The sequence below is a fragment of the Guillardia theta genome, assembly GCF_000315625.1.
Source record: "Guillardia theta CCMP2712 unplaced genomic scaffold GUITHscaffold_8, whole genome shotgun sequence".
In the NCBI taxonomy this organism is placed as follows: domain Eukaryota; class Cryptophyceae; order Pyrenomonadales; family Geminigeraceae; genus Guillardia; species Guillardia theta.
The window spans coordinates 433,015-450,051 of NW_005434666.1; the positions used below are offsets into that span (position 1 = coordinate 433,015).

Consider the following 17,037-nt stretch of genomic DNA (forward strand, 5'->3'; position numbering starts at 1 on the left):
TGCCACTGCTAGCCGCGTCTAGCAGTACGGTCATGTACAAAAAAAGTTGAAGTTCCTAATCATGAATCATTGAATAATAATAAGACACGAGATGATGAGCTACTATAACGAGAAGAGAGTCGAAGGGCAGCGAGAGAGAGTCTGTAGAAGCTTGAGGAAAACTGGGTGGCGACTAAGGGAGAGGACTCGGTCACTGAAAACAAGTTCGTGGGAAGATAGCCGAGAAAAATCCACTGTGGAGGTGAGTGATTTGGCGATCATCGCCGATGCTTCAGAAGATGATGTAGGAGGGCTCGATGTCCGACTGCGGTTCGTTGGCCTCCCTCCTGGGCGAGAGCGCGCCTATTCGGTTCTCCGCCTTGACCGACACGAGGGGAGCTCGGTTGCCAATGACGATGCCGTTCCCCTCGCCCTCCTTGTGACTCTCCTCCTCCTCCCCCTTGAGCTGGTTCGACCCATGGCCAGGACTGCCGCTAGAGCTGCGCCGATCTCCGTTCGACCTCGTCAAGACCGTACCTCGCTTCCCCTTCGCCATCACCGCAGAGTTCTCTGCGACTGCGTCAGGGGTGAGGGCGAGAGGGAGGGAGAAGCATCACTGGAGAGGAGGAGCTTCAGCGCTGTCAGGGTCACCGCCTTCTCTGAGTCAGGATCGTCGACCTCCATCAGGGCCTGGAGTGGGTGAAGTCTCAACTATTTGACAGCCGCGCCCGCAGTGAGCTCACCTTGGTGATCATCCGGTTTGTGTAGTGCTCGAGCTGCGTGGTGTGTCACTTCTCCGTTGCTCCTCGCATGCTCGCTTGCCTGTCTCTTCATGATCTTGGTGAAGCCCTCATAGTTCACAAGCTTGTCATGGGTGCACCTGAAGAGACCATGAGCAAGCAACGAAACCAAGGAGGAGGAGCAGGACAGTGAGAAGTGCTCGGTTAGAAAGTCAAAGTCATCGTATGTCAAATGAATCTTGGGTTTAGTTCCCAGCATCTGTGGCTAAGTCAAGCCCGAAACCCTGAGCTCCTCTACTGGACCTTCAAGCCCAGTTGCAGATCGTCGAAGCTAAGCGCTGGCTTCTCGTCCAGGTTCACAGCCTGGACAGCATGCGATTAGATAAAGAAAGAGCGAAACACAACAAGCAAGCATGCGTGAGAGGGAGAAGGACACGAGGAATCAAGGAAAGGGCTCGAAAAAGCTTAAATGATTGAGTAGGACAAAATCAAAAGTGAAATGGGTGGGAAGAGGATGCTGTGATGAATTCTGCTCCCTCTCCTCTCCTCTCCTCTCCTCTCCTCTCCTCTCCTCTCTTTCACCTTGAACAACGCAAGCGTCATGTCATGCAAATGCTCTAAGCTCTCGAAGGCTGCCAGCTGTTGGGCATGGGGTGAGGAGAAAGAGACAAGGAGGGACAGGCAGGAAACCTGATCCATGATCACGTCCAGGCAGAACTCTGAAGCACTGACCACCCGTCAGCAAGATCATCGAGACCCTCCCGTTATCCCGCTCCTCTCTCCACCTGTGCATGCGAGATCCTTGCTTCTCAGCCTTCTCGTTCTTGACAATCTGAGGGGAGATGGTCATTCGCAATTCAGAGAACCGTGTGATGAGCAAGGCGATAATCGCTCTACTTGCCTGATCCTCCTGTGCAACAGATCTGGTGAAGTTGTCGAGCAGCACGGCAACGACGACGTTCAACAAGACCATCCCCGTGATTATCTGTTGACGTGTCACTTTCACTTCCCTCCCTCCGCCCCGGTGAGAGTGACTGCGACTGACCGAGTACGACGTAAAGAAGATCATGACCTTCCCATCGAACTCGTTCTGTCCCACCTGCTCCTAGATCAAACTCCTCCACATAGCGTCGCAATAAGTCCTCCTCGCATGCTCCCTCGCCTCTCGCCCGCTCAAACTTTCCTGCCACCTTTCCCCTCTCCCTCCTTAGCTGGTGCCTTCCTGCCACTCACATCGCATACGCCTGCCGGGTCGCCAGGTGGGTTCGGCGTGCCGACCTCCTTGCCGTTCTGGACACAAACGTAGAAGAGAGATCTTGCCAGCACTCTCAGCTCTAGCAGATATCAGTCGCTGCAATTTGTCACCTGGCAAGCATCGATGCCCAGCTATCCCCCGTTGCGACCTGATAATGCACAAAAACATCATGACGAGTATGTGCAAGGGGAAGGAGGAGAAGGAGGAAGGGTGAGAGAAGGAGCAAGTATGATTTTGAGCAGCAGAGAGAGAACAAAAATCTGAGCAAGCTTGAGGAAGGAAGAGAACTGCAACAAGAGGAAGGCAGAGAAAAAGCTGTACGCAAAGGAAATTGAGGAGGAACGAGCGATACCTGATACATGGAGAACATCGACTCGTGAAGGTTCGAAAACTCTTGAGCTCGGGTCCCGTAGAGTTCAACGGCTAAGATGGCATACCTGAAAGAAGGGACTCAGTTTGAATGTGCTAGAGAGCAACCAAGGACGGGCGGAAGTCATACGAGAGGAAGGGTAATGATTATGCAATTTTGGGATAGAAAGTTCTCACATGACGATCACTACAACGAGGACAAGGACAGAGTTGAGGACAGGGATCAACGATCCGATGCTGGGTAAGAATAATCAGTAGGTTCGAGCAGTAGGAAGCAAGTCACATGGCATTGAAGAGGATCCTCAGAGACGTGAGTTTGCGGAATAATCGAACCTGAAGCAAAGCAAGAGTCGTGTGAAGAAAAGGAGAAAGAATTGAGGAGGGGAAAACTTACAGCTCGAAAGACTCGAAGAAGTCGGAGGGAGTTTATGATTGGAATATCTGTTGGTTGGATCAGACCTCTTCGTATGGTCTTTCATACACTCACTGACTGACGGGAGAAGTGCAACTATAGAGAAGGTGACAACAATCTATGCAGGTGTTAGACCTGCACGCTAAAGAAAATGGACAAGACAGATCAAGAAATCAGAGAATGGAGACAATAAACGCACAAAGTCAAAAATGTTCCATCCGTCCGTCACAAACTGCCAGAAGAAGTGGATCGCTATGTTCCACAACAACTCGAAAGCTAAGAAGGAGGTGAAAATGATGTCCATATTGCCGAAAAACTGCGAATGTTTGATCAGGCATCCAATCTTCTTGGAAGCTAGCCTATACATTATCCCAGTAGGAATTGGGCGTTGGGACCACCTGAGCGTAAAACACGGCATTGAGTGACATCAACACGAAGGGCAAACAACTCACTTGAGCCTCAGCGATATTGAGAATGAAATTGAGTGCGATGACTGAGGCCACGACACCCTGAAAAGCCGCATCGTCACTTCATGATCAGATGGTCAAGTTGTTCTATGCAACATCGCATATAAACAAAGAATGTCAACAGCCTGAGATAATCTCAAGCACAGAGGAAAGTCATGGCAAGGCAGGTCAAAGGAAATCGTTCGGTTGCGTTAATTTCAATCATTGAGAGATACCTGAAACAATTTCGAATGGTACATTCTCGCCGACTTGTCTCGTATCAGTTTGAGCTGTAAGACCCATCAAAAGAGCTGAATGGTACACAAGAGATGAATACTGTCGACTTAGTCTCCCTCTCCTTCTTACTAGCAGCAGCTTTGGAGGCCTTGGTTGGAACAAGGTGTCATTATTCCTGCAAGTGAACCGGTCCATCTCTATTTCTGTACCTGACGAATGAAATTCATCCATTCTTCTGCCTTTTCCTTATTCTCTACTCTGAGCACAATGGTCCTGCCTGCATTACTTCCCTCCTCTGATGTTGTGATCCAGAAGCAGTCGTCCTCGCTGAGACCTTTGTTTCCCGATTGCCTTGTGCTTTGCCTTCCATTCGCCGCATCCACATCTGAGTTAGTCTGAACAGCAAAGTTAAAGCATTCCAGAGAAAGTCTTCTTGCATCAGGATTAAAAACATTGATACGGACAGCACCATCTCCACATACAATTTGCACGAATGAAGCACAAATGTTTCAGGAAAGGTGCACACGAATCTTGTGGTTCGATGGACTCACCGACATGAAAGCCAACGTGCTGGCTAACTTTGCGCCCGCAAGGGACACACTCTGATCTACCTTTAGCTAGAGAAAGCAAGTCAAGGTCATCAATAAGGCAGTCTGTCTTATCATTACTGCTGTCCTGACATTGACGATCTCATGCAGAGGGACTACATCTCGTGCCTGTCCTCAACCAATTCAACGAGATCTCATCCCATGTCAATGGCTTACGCTCTTATTTCCTTGCTTGGCAAGATAAAGATGCGTTGTTGTCACCACCAACGTCCTGGACAAGCATCAAATCCACATAGATAAAGTGTAGAGAAACAAGAGGATGATGTACCTCTCTTGCCAGTCGTGCCTTCCACCCGAGCACAGTTTCCACACGCTTCCTGATTTCACGACATCTCCCTCAAACACCATTTCGCTGTCCTCGTCATCTTTATTGTTCAGGATGCCATGCAGGGCATTTGAAGACTCATTGGATGAACGGGGTTGGGTTGCATACTGTTCTTGGTTCTGCACGCTGGCGAACACAATCGCTGCACGTTGAGCCATCACACTGAAGCAGGCAGACTTGTTGGTTTACACGACAGCTCGTGTAGCAACAGATGCAGGAGAGAGAGCTCCACTCTTGATGGATGATCCTCCTCCTGCTTTTTACGACCAAAAATGGACCACAGGTTTCTAGGCCTTGCAGGGAGCAGCTGGCACCATCCTGTGGATTCAAGGCAGTCAAATAGCAGAAGAAGGATCCTGAACGTTCAAGTGAAGACAAATGAGGCTGCAATATGGTCGATCAGGGACTATGTTCTTTGAACCTCTCAAGTTGTTGTTGCCACTGTGAAAGCTTCTTTACCCCCAAGCATCGGATTCAAGATTTCAGCTCTAGGAGTGGGGAAAGGAGCCTGCTTGTAGTTCAACAAGGCAAGTGCAAGGCAAGCTACAATGAAACAAAGAAATAAGCTCGAACAAGCTTGCATGCATATGTGAAGTTAACAGTTGATCAGTGTGCGGTGTGCAAAGAGACGATCGATCAGGAGAGATTGGAGTGGGCGAGAAGAGACAACAAGGATCAAGATGGTGAAAGAACAAGTGCCGTGCTAACGAGATCACGACAAACGGGTGAGATCAGCGACGGGAAACGCTTATCAACCCCGGCATAGCGCTATGTCCCCCATAATTTTGTGCCTCTCCATCCCGAACCCAATAGAACCCACCCAATAGGACCCACCCAATAGGACCCACCCAATAGGACCCACCCTTGGGCATTTACATACCCAAAAGCCCTTACAATAATGCCCGACTTTTCCACCCCTGTAGGAAAAACCCTAGTACCCCACCACCCTCTGACCGCCCACCACCCATACATATACTAGAATCAGCCCACCCCCCACCCCCTTTCTTGATTTTTTTGACCGCACCCTTCCATACTTACGAGGATCACCAGGGTAATAATACCAAGTACAGAATACGCCTATGAATAATAAAAAACCTAGCCTGCCTATCTCCGACAACCACCCCCATGTAGAGATCCCACCCCCACCCCCTGACGGTCCAGCCGGGGAACTCAGTGCCTTCCGCCGCAGGGCCCGGGGGGCTGCTCCGGGGGGCGGCCCCGGGGGCCCGGGGCCGGCCCAGCCTGCCCGGCACTGCGGCAAGTTCCGGCGGGCCGAGTCACCGACTCACTAAACTTGAAACTTGCCAAGTTGATCATTCTTGACCCATCGGCGAGCGGCCCCAGGCTGCCAACCGTGTTGTCCCGGTTGGCTCAGTACTTCACTTAACCGCCGGCCGGGCCGTAGTAACCTGAGCGGCCCGGACAGGACCCGGCATTCCGAGTTCCGAACTCCGACGAAGCCTTCCGCGGCCGCGTGACCAACTTCCGCCAGCGTCGAAAGATCGCTGTGCGGCGCGGCCGCCGCCGAAGGAACGGGGGCCGTTTAGTACGGAATGAGCCGCTGTGACGGGCCCTGCATACGGCGGCCCGAACTTCGGTCGGAATGCACCCGCGATGGCATGCCATGATGGCAGCGAAGCCGGGACCGTCCGACACTGAGGCCGGGCCCCGGCAGTGAGGCCTTGCCAGTCCCAGTCCGTGACTGACTCCCGAGCTGAGTCACTCGGACTGTCCGCCTCCAGCCTGGCTCCCGGCGGGCCCGGCGCCGGGGGGCCGCAAGGAAAAGTATAGTACCGGTACTTTTGATACCAAGTCCTCGTTATGAAGGGGGTAGATGCTGTGGGTTTTGAGGGGTGGGTCCTGGGGTGGGGTACGAAAGGAACCTTGAAAGGGGGGTGAAGGGGTGGGGTAAAGTTACAAAATGGAAAGTTGGAAGTTTGAAAGTTGATTTTTGGTTGGAAAATGATTGCAAAGTACACGGTTACGACCGTTACTAATACGAGTCGGTGACCCTCCGCCTGTGAACAATCCGATCCTCGAAAGGCAATAGAAGGACAGCAAAGGATAATTAGTAAGGGATGATCCGGGACATATTTGACGTGTCCCGGGCAGCGACCAAGAAGGTATCAGCGGGGGCCGTCGCTGATGCTCACGGATTCCACCGATGACAACCCGATCCTCATCCACAGTTCCGAGGGGTAGGTTGGTTATACCCGTGATCAGTCCGCAGTGGACCTAGGCATGGGGGGTGGGGGTGGATATTTCAATATCCTATGTCTATGGATACGGGTTGGTCATAGACGGGGTCAGAGGAAAGGACGTCACGTCCATATGTCTGCCGTGAGTCGGGGGACCGAATCGAGCCGGAAGCATATTTTTTTGAAAGGGAGATATTTCAATTTTGAAAAATATCACTTTCGTAGTTTGATCACAGTGCAAGGATCCAGATTTATGTCATCAGTGTCATACTTTACTACACATTTCGCATCCTTTCTATCCTTCACACAACTTACCCGTACAATCCTCTTCTCCGACCCCACCCTTTGCCTTCCCCAAGGATCGCATCTTTTGGTGATGGTCAGCAATCGTCAGTTACCCCACCCTCGAAAACATCATTAAAAGGGGGGTCCTCCTTTCTGGGGCCGAGCTGCAGGGGATGTCAGGGGTCCTTTCCACTAGTTTCATGGGGGTTAGGGGGTGGGATCCTCCGCAGCCAAATACAGAGCAAATCGCTCTGCCTTCTGCCCCCTTGCTTCTGCCTTCTTCCTCTACCTCCTTACCAGAATCCTTTTACCCTGTATCCTTTCTGATTGTACTGTGGACTCTTCCCCCTTTTATCTGCCGGCCTCACCTTGGCTCTTCCTTCTTCGGCAAGCAGATCATTCTTGTTTCATCTCCTACATTCCTTGTTTCGTTCATCTCCTTTGCCCTGCACGTAAACCTACGACAACGACGAATTACTGATGTGCAATGACAATCTGATTGAATTGAGGGAGACTGAAACAAAGCTGGCCACTAGAATCAGTGGAATGATTCATATTACAGACTTATATTTCTACGACGAGTTGAGGCGTACAAAAGGACCGCAAGAAGCTGGAGAATGGCTGCTGAGCCAGACGAAATCCTGCACAACTACGAATAGCACAGCAACTTCTTCACCTACATTAATCGCTGCTCGAGCCGAATGGAAAGACAGGTGTCATGGCAAGTGCAGGCTTGATTGTGGCGATTTTGACTGCAAGGGTTCATATGCGGCGAATGATATAATCGAGCAAAAGAATGATAGATGTATGAAGAAGATAGGATCGAAGATCGGACTTCTGTTCACAGATGCTGCTCACCTGCTATTGCAAGATTGAATGTTCTTCTGTATCTTAGAATGTCGTGTTCATATACAATTCATTAAATGTACATATAGCAAGTGCCCCTCGTATTCCAGATACTTTCGGAGTGATAGTACTGAATATCTTTTCTGTCACTCTATCCACTTGACTGCAACTCAATCAGCTATGTCTGACATATGACGACATAGTTTCGAAAGTTGTTAAAACTGAGTTGGGCTTCCAGCTGGGAGCGTAGATTGCTCAATTGTATCACCAAGCGAAGAAACTGCGATGCCTTCCAGCGTGCCTGACTCTGATGACTATAAGAATACAAAGCAAAAATATGGTTTCGTAGAGCATAACTCCGTTGCTCACCGAGTCCGAAATCGCTCTTTGTTGTGTTGGCGCTTCGTACCGTAGTTGTCAACATCCAAGGTTTTTTGAACCTAGCGGTTTGAAAATCACACCCCGAGGTCTTACCCTCGAACAGGCTTACTCCATGGTTTCAAATCTTTGCGATGACAAATCTCGCGTGAGGTTTCTGACTTTGTCTCTCTCCTACAAATCTGGTCAGTAAGAGCATTTGCCTTGATGTTTACTGAGAGTACCTTCTCGATAGCCTCGTCAAACAAAGTCTCCTGATCCTTCAACTTCTTCTCCAACACTTGAGCTCGTTGTATTCTATATGAAAAAAATGAATAGAATGTTTCAAAATGCATGTTTCGAAATTCATACTCTTTCTTGATTCGATTTTGTAGCGTGAGCTCATACCCACCCGACAAGCCATGGATTGCCTGTTCGAGAAAGGATGACTTCGCCTGCGGACATTATTACTTCAAGAGCCCTTGTACGTTTGTGCAGAGCAGCCAATACTAATCTACCTCTGCTGCCTCTGCTCTGTCACGTAGCTCCAGTACAGATCGTTGAAGGGTGTACTCGGCTGTTGCAAGAGCATTCGCTGATTTGTTGAGAACAGCTTGAACTCGTTCCATCTTATCTTGTAAGTCATCATGAAGCATTGAGGCGATATTCTCATCCACTGACACCTGAGCCTGCAGTCAAATTGAGGAATGTAACATAGTTGTAGGTAGAAGCTGTACATTTCCTCTCATCATCATCTCTTGAATTTTCTTCATGCTTGGGGCTTTGTTGCCCGAAGTATCCAGCAATTTCGTCACCTGCCGCATTGACATCAGCAAAGTCGATAGCTGTAACACCAACCTCCTGCAAACATTCTTGAATTTCTTTGGTTTTCATGTCATATTGAGTCCAAGTTTCTTCCATCTTTCGAAACGCAAGTAAAGCTCGTCCGTGCTCATGTGCATTTTGTAACACGGGCCAATCATTTCTTCTCACTGTCACAACAGGAACGTCGTATTCCGGCAAGGAAGATGCAAAAAGAAATCTGCATAGAAAAAAGCAATGTCACAGGCCTCACAGGTTCATACAAGTGATGGCGAATACTTCTCATTCCAGGAGACCAGGACGATTGCAGATGCGCCCGCACTGATTCCATTCTTGACCTGATCGCCGACATACGTTGAGCCTTCTGAACCATCACTGTTGAGGATAACGCAGATGTTGCTGCTCACTTTCATCCTGTTCCGTAGCCTCACATCCGCTGCTGGAGGATCGGCCACAACGATCGAGCCTTCCAAATCTGAGCAAGGTGACGAGTTCAGGCCGAAAAGACAGATCTTCTCTACTTTGCCCTCGCTGAGAACGTATAGATATCCCGGAACATTCAAGGCAGAATCTTCAGGCGCCGTGAAAGGAAAGGTTTGCAGCGCCGGTCGATCAGTTTTGCCTCCATTTCGCAAGCTCTGCATGCTTCTACCAGCCTTGTCGCTCTGCAACATGCTGCTCCCTTGCAACTTCTCCTTTGGTTTTGGGCCACGGATGAGTTTTGCAGGCTCCCTTCCCGCAGATCTCGTAGGTTCTGCCATAGGATCCCAGGGGTTGTGTGGCAGGGGTGGAGAGTAAGGGGCTGGGAGGGGTGGAGGATCAAATGGTTGTACTCCAGCCTCCTCTCAGCATCTTTGCTCTAGAGCCTCCCGTCCAGCTCGATGTTCCACCCTCCCTCCCTTGACCCCAACTACCCGCTCCCATCAACTGCCAGGACATGGCGGGTCCGCCTCCGGATCAAAAGGAATGATGGATGACCGGAGGGGGAAGATTCGAGAAGGGACACATCCCCGCTCTTACCCCAGTTTACCTGACGGTGGAGAGCGCGTGCGCCATGCGGTAAGGAGGAGACAGGGAGGAGGAGGAGGAGGAGGAGAGGACGGCAGAGGGAGCTTTCATGCCGTCTTTTCATGCAGCAGACTTGTATGTGGAGGCCAAGAGCGAGGAAGCGAGTGATGGAGGGAGGTAGGGTACAGGAAAGAGGGGCAGCGGTACTGGTTAGCTTCGAAGGTGATGTAGCAACAGGAGCACGGACAGAGAGGAACGAAAAGCTTACATGTCAGAAGATTGCGTCGGTGATGATGAATTCATGTGGGAAGATGTAGTTGCTCGTGAAATGTAGAAGTCGAACTATTAGATGCAAGGACCTGAGAAAGATGGGGTGAATCCTTCGGACAGAAAGGGCAGGACATGAAGCTTTCCATCTTGGTCATGAGGACTGGGACCGCCGCATCTCTTTTGAGCTGCTTGCACTTATGAGCCCTGAGTTGAACGGGATAGCAGCGGAGGGGTAGACACGATAGTCGCCCTGGCATCTAGAGGATTAGCCCGTATTATGACGAAGTTTTGGTGCCTGGGTGGCTTTACCTTGCTGTGACAAGAGACTTGTCAGGGATCCAGCAGCGAGGCGAGCTCTGCAACTTATCTTGGTCTCCACGTGCTGGTGTCTCGTGTCTTCGAACGCGATCGAGTTGACATCAACCAACTTCGAATCGACACTATCATCGGTCCGACTCCCCTCCCTCCCTCCCTCCCTCCCTCACTCACTCACTCACTCACTCACTCACTCACTCACTCACTCACTCCTGCCCAGCCAACCTCTTTTTCTCACTCCTCGTTGCGACCTTCGTTGGATCCCTTCTTCGGCATGACATGACTGCACCCTCTGTGATGCTTCTGCTGCAGAAAGAAGGAATCTGGCTCGTCGACCTCTTCGCTCCTTGGTGCGGACACTGCAAACGTTTGGCACCCGAGTGGGACAGAGCTGCTGCACTTGCGGTTGGCAAGATGCCGATCCTCGACTCGAAGTGATCATTGGCTTCAGGAGAGCGAGAACTTACCTGTTTTCTTTGCCAAAGTCGATTGCACCTCGTACGTTCATCGATACTTTGACTACGGCTTGTCTCTTTTTCCATGTTGTACCTTGTTGCGGGAGGCCTTTTCCGGCTCCTTTGGATGCTTGTCTTGACTACCTCTGACATTCGCTGTGTTTCCAACGCGCGACAGACACTCCAAAGTCTGTGACAAGTATGTAGCTAGCTGGGATGCTTGCTGTGCTGATGAAAGAACGCGAAGGTACGAAGTCGACGGCTACCCGAGTCTTCGCGTCCTCTCTTCCGACGGCAAGGTTTTGAAACCGTTCCGAGGTGAAGTCTGGATATCAGTCCATTGAGTGTTGAAATCCCCCCCAAAGGAGGAAGGACTGCAGATGCCCTCGTTGAGTACGCCCGCAAGCTTTCAAGTCCAGCGACTGTGAAGCTCAACACAGCCAAGGTTCGCGCGTGAAAGGATCCTGCTCACGAGTTTGATCGAGTGAATTGATTGCAGGAGGTCAAGGAATTCATCGAGAAGAACACCGCCTCTTTCATTCTGTTCGAGCCTGAGAATGTCGAAGTGAGTTGAAGTACGGCTTTCACTCGCCCTGATGTTGGAGGAGGGGGAGGAGGCCTCCATGTTCAAGCAAGAGTTCCTCAAGGCTGCCACCATGCAGTCGGATGTCGCCAGCATCGCAGTCGCACCAGGTGGATGAGATGACATCTGTTGACGTGGCATGACGAGTTTCTTCCCTTCTGCAGAGTACACAGGAGATGACTTGGAGTTCCGAATCATGCTGGACGGACGGACAGTGCAGGTGAATGAGTGGATGTTGCTTGTCTGTCCTCATCCTCATTGCCAGGAGGATGTCGGTCTCGGAGGAAAGCTCGTTGTCTTCAGAGAGAAAGAGGCGAAGTGAGTTAGAGCGAAGAAGGGGAAGGGGAGGGGGGGGGCGCTGATTTTCATGCTCACGTCTGCTCTCAGGTGCCTCTCCTCCTCCATCAACAGGACGGCGGAGGCTCTCAGCCACTGGATCGATGGGCACAGGTTGGCGTGCGATGATGTGCTGGGCGATCATACGATGAATGACTTCTCCTCCTCCCTTCCTCCTCTCCTCCTCCCTTCCTCCTCTCCTCCTCTCTTCCTCCTCTCCTCCTCCTTCTCGACAGGTTCCCGATGCTGTCCAAGGTGGACGCATCCAACTACAGAGCCCTGGGGGAGAGGAACAAGCCGCTTGTGATCGCTGTGCTGCGGGGGAAGGCGAGGCCCGCGGGCCAGGAAGGGCAAGCTGAAGGAGAGGAGGACGACTCGTTTGAGAGTATCCCCATCAACATCGAGTTCCTGCAGACTGTGCGGGGGCTCGCGCGAGAGTTGGAGGATGACTTCGGGTTCGGGTACCTCAACGGGAAGCAGTGGGAGCAGTTTGTGGTGAAGTTCGGCATCAGCACAAGGGTGCTGCCTCGCCTCCTCATCATCGACGTGCAGAAGGAACACTTCCTGCCTGTCCCCGTCGATGTCAAGGGGCATCACGGATTCTCTGAGTACCTTGGGAAGGTGAAGAGCGGAGAGATCAAGGTGAGAGAGCTGGTGCAGGATGTTTTGAAAGTGAGTGCTATGCAACCCAGATGTCGAGGAACTTCAAGACCATGGTGAAAGAGTTCGTCAAAGAGAACAAGTGAGTTGGAGGATGAGTAGGGAGGGAGGAGGAGGAGGAAGAGGATTGAAGATGAAGGTGAAAATCAACAAAGAAGAAAAGGCTAGATATAGATAGTGTAGATGGTTGAAGAGGAGGAGGATGGGAGGCGGGCGGAGGAGATGGTGGTGATGGAGGAAGGTGGAGACGTTGGAGGTGGTCAGGGAGGAGGAGGACTGCAGCCTATCTGACAGCGGCGGCAGGACTCTTCTCATGCAGGGCGGAGGAGTGCTGGGAGTCTTGATCGTCCTGGTGGTCGTGGTGTGGAGCATCATGAGCTCTAGAGGGAAGAAGAAGGAGGAATGAAGGGCTGACAAACATGTAGAGGATAAAATTTCTGATAGGAGACCAAGTTTTTTTGAGTGAGTGTAATGAAGATTCTAGATTACAGTCAGACTTTTGACGACCTGCTCACCTCGTCCGACTCTTCTCCTGTCTGGCTGTAAAACTTCATCTCGCCGTCTTGAAAGATCGCCGTCTGCTCCCCTTCCGAGAACACCTGCCAGTCGCTCTCACGTCTCCTCTCCCGCTCTCTTCCCCTTCCTCCCTCCTCTCTCCTTCCCACCCGCGCCCACCATCTCCTCCCCATTCCCTTCCCGCCCCCCCTCCCTCTGCTCTCCTACAGCTCACCTGCACATCCGTCGCTGTCCTCAGAGAGGCGGAGAGCGACAAGTCTGTCTTCTTCGTCCATTCCAACGACATGACCATCATCCCATCCTCATACCTGCGAGCTGAGGTGAACCAACAGCTCCTTCCCCCCCACCGCCCCTCCCCTCCCCTCCCTCCCCTCCCCTTCCTCCCCTCCCCTTCCTCCCCTCCCCTTCCTCGACACTCACATCTTTCCGTCGAAAAGAGAAGCATCCAGCTCCGCCTGTCGCTTTCCTTCGCTCTCTTCCACCTCATCCAAGTGAACCTTTGGCGACCAGTCAGCGAGCAGGACAGGAAGGAGCGCTCAGACCTCAGGGGGCGGAACTGTCTCCTCCTTCTTTTTCTCCTCCTTCACCGTCCTGGACAAGGTCTGCAGGACCTTGAGCTGGTCCTCCGACTCCCTCCACTTCCTTTCAGCTTCCTTGACCTGCACCATCGATCCTTTCAGTCGGGTCTCCTCGCCTCCTCGCCTCAACCTTCTCCTCCAGCTCTGCTCGCATCTTGTCGGCCTTCTGTCTCTCCTCCTCGATCGCTTTCTTTCGGCTCTCTTCTGCAATCTTGTGCTGCAAATCAGAACATCCGCTGCCCTCTCCTCCTCCTCCTCCTCCTCCTCCTCCTCCTCCTCCTCCTCCTCCTCCTCCTCCTCCTCCTCATGATCATGATCATGATCATCATCATCAGCAGCAGCAGCAGCAGCAGCATCACCACCACCACCATCAATCCGCATGCCCAAGTCCCCCGCCCCCTACTTCTCTTTCCGTTATTGCCCCACCTTGTGCACATCCTCCCTTACAGATTCTCCGACAATTTCTGTTCTGATGCCATCGCGAGACTGGGGAAAAGGAAGAGTGTCGAGGAAAGCATCAGGTAGGTCGGGGAACCTGAAAAGTTTGATGAGAGTTCGAGGAGCAAGTACGAAAGTGTGGGGGGTGCTGAGGAGGAAGATGATGAGGAACAGAAGGGGGCGGATTGGAAGGAGAAGGTGTAGCAGCAGCAGTTTTGTTCGAGGTTCTTACTTTCTTCTTCTCCGCAGCTCTTCGTCAAGAACAATGTGTTCTTTCCTCGCCCGATCGAGAGCTCGAACTGCCTCCTCGCTCCTGGTGGAACTTCGATACACACACACACACACACACACACACACACAGAGCTCTTTGTCCTCAACCCCCAACATCCCACTCACACCAATCAACCCGCCATCATCTGCATCCCACCCATCTCTTCAACCTTTGCTGAGCCTCAGCGACTCGCTTCCTCCTTCGCTCGATCTCCAACCTCATCTTCTCCTCCTGCGCGCTGTCCCACGAGCTCTTGAGCACCTGCCGCAGATCGTCACGGCAAGAGCGCCTAATCTTGTTCCTCTTCCTCTTCCGTAATCTCCCGTGGCCGAATGTCGAGCGTCATTCTTGAAGCAAAGAGTCAGAGGACAGCTGAGGCAAAGGCGAAAGAGAGAGGAAGATAAGGCGAGGAAGGAGCAAGAGGACGAAGACGTGACGATAATGATGATGATGATGGTGGAGGAGGAGGAGGAGGAGGAGGATCAGGAGGAGGATCAGGAGGAGGAGGAGGCTGTGGAGAAAGGGGAAACGGAGCAGGGCAACCTGCGGCATCTTATCAACGCTGTCTCAATGGCTGCGATCCACTTGTCGACCGACTGAAGTCTCTCGATCAGCATCTGCTACAGGATAAGCATGAGCTACCTGAGAGGAGCCGAGGTCCCACTCGCACGAGCTCGAATCTGAGGAGGGGATGAGAGCGATAAGAATGTGCTCCGAGCCGAGAGTTGAGCACGAAAAAGGACGAGGACGAGGATGTAGATGGGGGGGGGAAGAGAGGGGGAGAGAAAGGGGAGGACAGAATGGAGACGAAGTGACGTCTGGGGTTGTTCGCGGTTGCCTCGAACACGAACTCTTCTCCCACCAATCAGAACCCCTACCTTGAAACTTCACCTCCACACAGGTGCCTTTCTTCCTTGCGATGCTAGCAGATCAACTTCAGGGCCACGAGAACGAGGACGAGGATTGCGGGGATTTACCTGCTTACTATCTCGAGGCCGAATGCGTTGGAACATCCTCCACTCCGACTGGAAGAGAAGATCAGAAGAGAAGCCGAGGAGCGATCCGAGCTACTTCTCGTCGTTGAAGAGGAGGAGGCCAGTTGATCGCAGCACCAGCATCTTGCGCTGCCGCATTGCTTCACATAGCAGCGCACACGACAGGGATGTTTGACAGGGGAGAGAGGATGGAGGAAGGAGGAACAGGAAAGGAGAAGGAGAAACCTGCCATCCCCCAAGAGGTCCTTCTCGTTTCACTTTGATCCATCCTTCCTGCCCTCGTCGTCAGCTCTTGGGTACATGAGAGAGGGACGGGAAAGACCATCAGCTCAGGCTCTGCCCCTCTTCTCTTGTCTGCCTTCTTGATGCTCTCCTGCTGGGACTTGGCGCAAGGTAAGGGATCGCGCTCCCTCTCAAGCTTCGCCCTACCTCCTTGCGCTGCTGTGCTCGAAAAGCTTCCAGACGGATCTTCAAGATCGTTTTGAGTAACAGAAGAGGAGAGATGGAACGCGGGACGAAGCAGAGGGGAGGGAGGGGAGGAGGAAGATGTAGAGGAAAGGAGGGGCGGGAGAGCGGGGAGGAGAATGACCTCTGCTTTTGCTGCCTCAAAGCTGCCAAAAGTCTCACAGGAGGAGCGACCCCGTCAGCTCTCACCGGAACTCTTCCTCAGCTGCTTCTCTCCTTGCTCGCTCCACCTCCTGCTCCAAACCTCAGACGAGCAGACGAGCAGGCCCAACATACCTGAGCTGCTTCCTCGGCCTTTCGTCGTGATTCATCAGCTTCTCGCTGCGAGAGGAGGAGAGGCAAAAGAGAGATCAAGTGAGGATGTGCGGGACAGTGAGGAGGAGAAAGTGAGATAAGCTCCTTGCCGTTCGCCCTCCCTCGCACCTTCATCTTCAACAACTCTTCATCCTGCAGCGACAAACAGTTGTATTGATAGTCGGCACTCCTGCTCTCCAAGTTAACATGGGTTCGTGAAGTCACAACCTTCAAGCACTTGGTCCCATCTGCATGCAGAATCTCCATGACGCGGATGACAGGAAGATGCTTGAGCTGCTGCTGGAGGCTCTCGACCTCTCTTTCCTTCTCCAACAGCGAGATCTTGAGCCCCTGCACTGCCTCCTGCAGCTCTTGGATGCTCCTGCTCATCTGATGCACAACCGACATCAACCCTGAGGGGAGTGACCTCGCGACCTTTCTCGCCTGGAGGAAGATCTCGTCGAGCCTCTGATGGAATGAAGCGAGGGAGAGATCTGAAGGAAAAGGAGAAAGACAAGTCAGAGAAGAGAAGACTGGAGAGTCAGAGGTTCAACAGGAAGACATGTGACAGGCCGTCATCACAGCAGAAGATCAAGTTCAAGTATGAGATCGAAGGATTTACCTCCGTCAGTTATGATTTCATTGTCTGGATCCTCTTGCAGTCTTCCTGCGATGTATCTTTGATTGATCTGGTGGCGAACAGCGCGGCATAGGGGACTTTGACCATGTTTGATCCCCTCCACGAGAATACGAGCATAGCTCTCAGGCAGCTTCTCCATCATGCTGCTGCTTGCTGCTTCAAGCTCATCGAGTAGATTCTGGCTGTTGCTAATGCCAAGGTTATCATCAAACTCTTGCACAGAATCTCGTTTGTCCTTCAGTATGTGCGATCTCAGGAAGATGGCAAGCTCGCTTTTTCCTTCGCAGAGATCTTGCAAGATCACTTGTGCATGAGCTTGCGGCAAGCCATCCAA

At 51.9% G+C, this 17,037-nt stretch overlaps 5 protein-coding genes across 5 annotated transcripts; 2 read left to right on the top strand and 3 right to left on the bottom strand.

The window, feature by feature from the left end:
* Positions 1–271: 271 nt before the first annotated feature.
* On the bottom strand, positions 272–4,529 carry GUITHDRAFT_101696 (hypothetical protein; the record flags this gene model as incomplete). The annotated part of the gene is made up of 23 exons (XM_005839450.1): positions 272–549; positions 597–669; positions 723–755; positions 1,023–1,082; positions 1,302–1,358; positions 1,410–1,446; positions 1,505–1,704; positions 1,765–1,818; positions 1,953–2,034; positions 2,085–2,122; positions 2,327–2,411; positions 2,521–2,580; positions 2,627–2,676; positions 2,955–3,071; positions 3,121–3,153; positions 3,208–3,264; positions 3,438–3,491; positions 3,539–3,586; positions 3,648–3,833; positions 3,990–4,055; positions 4,107–4,154; positions 4,203–4,257; positions 4,315–4,529. The coding sequence occupies 23 exons, from the start codon at positions 4,527–4,529 to the stop codon at positions 272–274; spliced, it is 1,986 nt and encodes a 661-aa protein (XP_005839507.1).
* Positions 4,530–7,150: 2,621 nt separating this feature from the next.
* On the top strand, positions 7,151–7,793 carry GUITHDRAFT_150576 (hypothetical protein). The gene has a single exon (XM_005839451.1). The coding sequence runs from the start codon at positions 7,335–7,337 to the stop codon at positions 7,728–7,730; it is 396 nt and encodes a 131-aa protein (XP_005839508.1). The 5' UTR covers positions 7,151–7,334; the 3' UTR covers positions 7,731–7,793.
* Positions 7,794–7,915: 122 nt separating this feature from the next.
* Positions 7,916–9,640, bottom strand: GUITHDRAFT_101697 (hypothetical protein; the record flags this gene model as incomplete). The annotated part of the gene is made up of 8 exons (XM_005839452.1): positions 7,916–8,007; positions 8,070–8,140; positions 8,191–8,252; positions 8,303–8,375; positions 8,430–8,512; positions 8,576–8,740; positions 9,051–9,099; positions 9,159–9,640. 8 exons carry the CDS (start codon positions 9,638–9,640, stop codon positions 7,916–7,918), a joined length of 1,077 nt encoding a protein of 358 aa, XP_005839509.1.
* Positions 9,641–10,751: 1,111 nt separating this feature from the next.
* Positions 10,752–12,912, top strand: GUITHDRAFT_133603 (hypothetical protein; the record flags this gene model as incomplete). The annotated part of the gene is made up of 11 exons (XM_005839453.1): positions 10,752–10,906; positions 11,106–11,245; positions 11,293–11,372; positions 11,427–11,492; positions 11,536–11,620; positions 11,675–11,730; positions 11,776–11,828; positions 11,898–11,960; positions 12,083–12,488; positions 12,539–12,588; positions 12,810–12,912. The coding sequence occupies 11 exons, from the start codon at positions 10,752–10,754 to the stop codon at positions 12,910–12,912; spliced, it is 1,257 nt and encodes a 418-aa protein (XP_005839510.1).
* Positions 12,913–12,966: 54 nt separating this feature from the next.
* GUITHDRAFT_150577 (hypothetical protein) lies at positions 12,967–15,231 on the bottom strand. Its single transcript, XM_005839454.1, has 10 exons — positions 14,952–15,231; positions 14,853–14,905; positions 14,479–14,656; positions 14,271–14,351; positions 14,027–14,135; positions 13,731–13,811; positions 13,565–13,681; positions 13,443–13,519; positions 13,237–13,330; positions 12,967–13,105 (listed from the first exon to the last, which is right to left on the bottom strand). Exons 3-10 carry the CDS (start codon positions 14,529–14,531, stop codon positions 12,998–13,000), a joined length of 720 nt encoding a protein of 239 aa, XP_005839511.1. The 5' UTR covers positions 14,532–14,656; positions 14,853–14,905; positions 14,952–15,231; the 3' UTR covers positions 12,967–12,997.
* Positions 15,232–17,037: the final 1,806 nt, after the last annotated feature.

What these genes read in the sequence shown, in the direction of transcription:
- GUITHDRAFT_150577 (XM_005839454.1), bottom strand. Translation starts at nt 14,531, where the DNA reads ATGAGGTTGGAGATCGAGCGAAGGAGGAAGCGAGTCGCTGAGGCTCAG. An exon ending in TCTCTTTTCGACGGAAAGAT is followed by an intron (nt 13,331 to 13,442) that starts GTGAGTGTCGAG and finishes CTCAGCTCGCAG; the next exon opens with GTATGAGGATGGGATGATGG. An exon ending in GGACAGCGACGGATGTGCAG is followed by an intron (nt 13,106 to 13,236) that starts GTGAGCTGTAGG and finishes AGCGACTGGCAG; the next exon opens with GTGTTCTCGGAAGGGGAGCA.
- GUITHDRAFT_150576 (XM_005839451.1), top strand. Translation starts at nt 7,335, where the DNA reads ATGTGCAATGACAATCTGATTGAATTGAGGGAGACTGAAACAAAGCTG.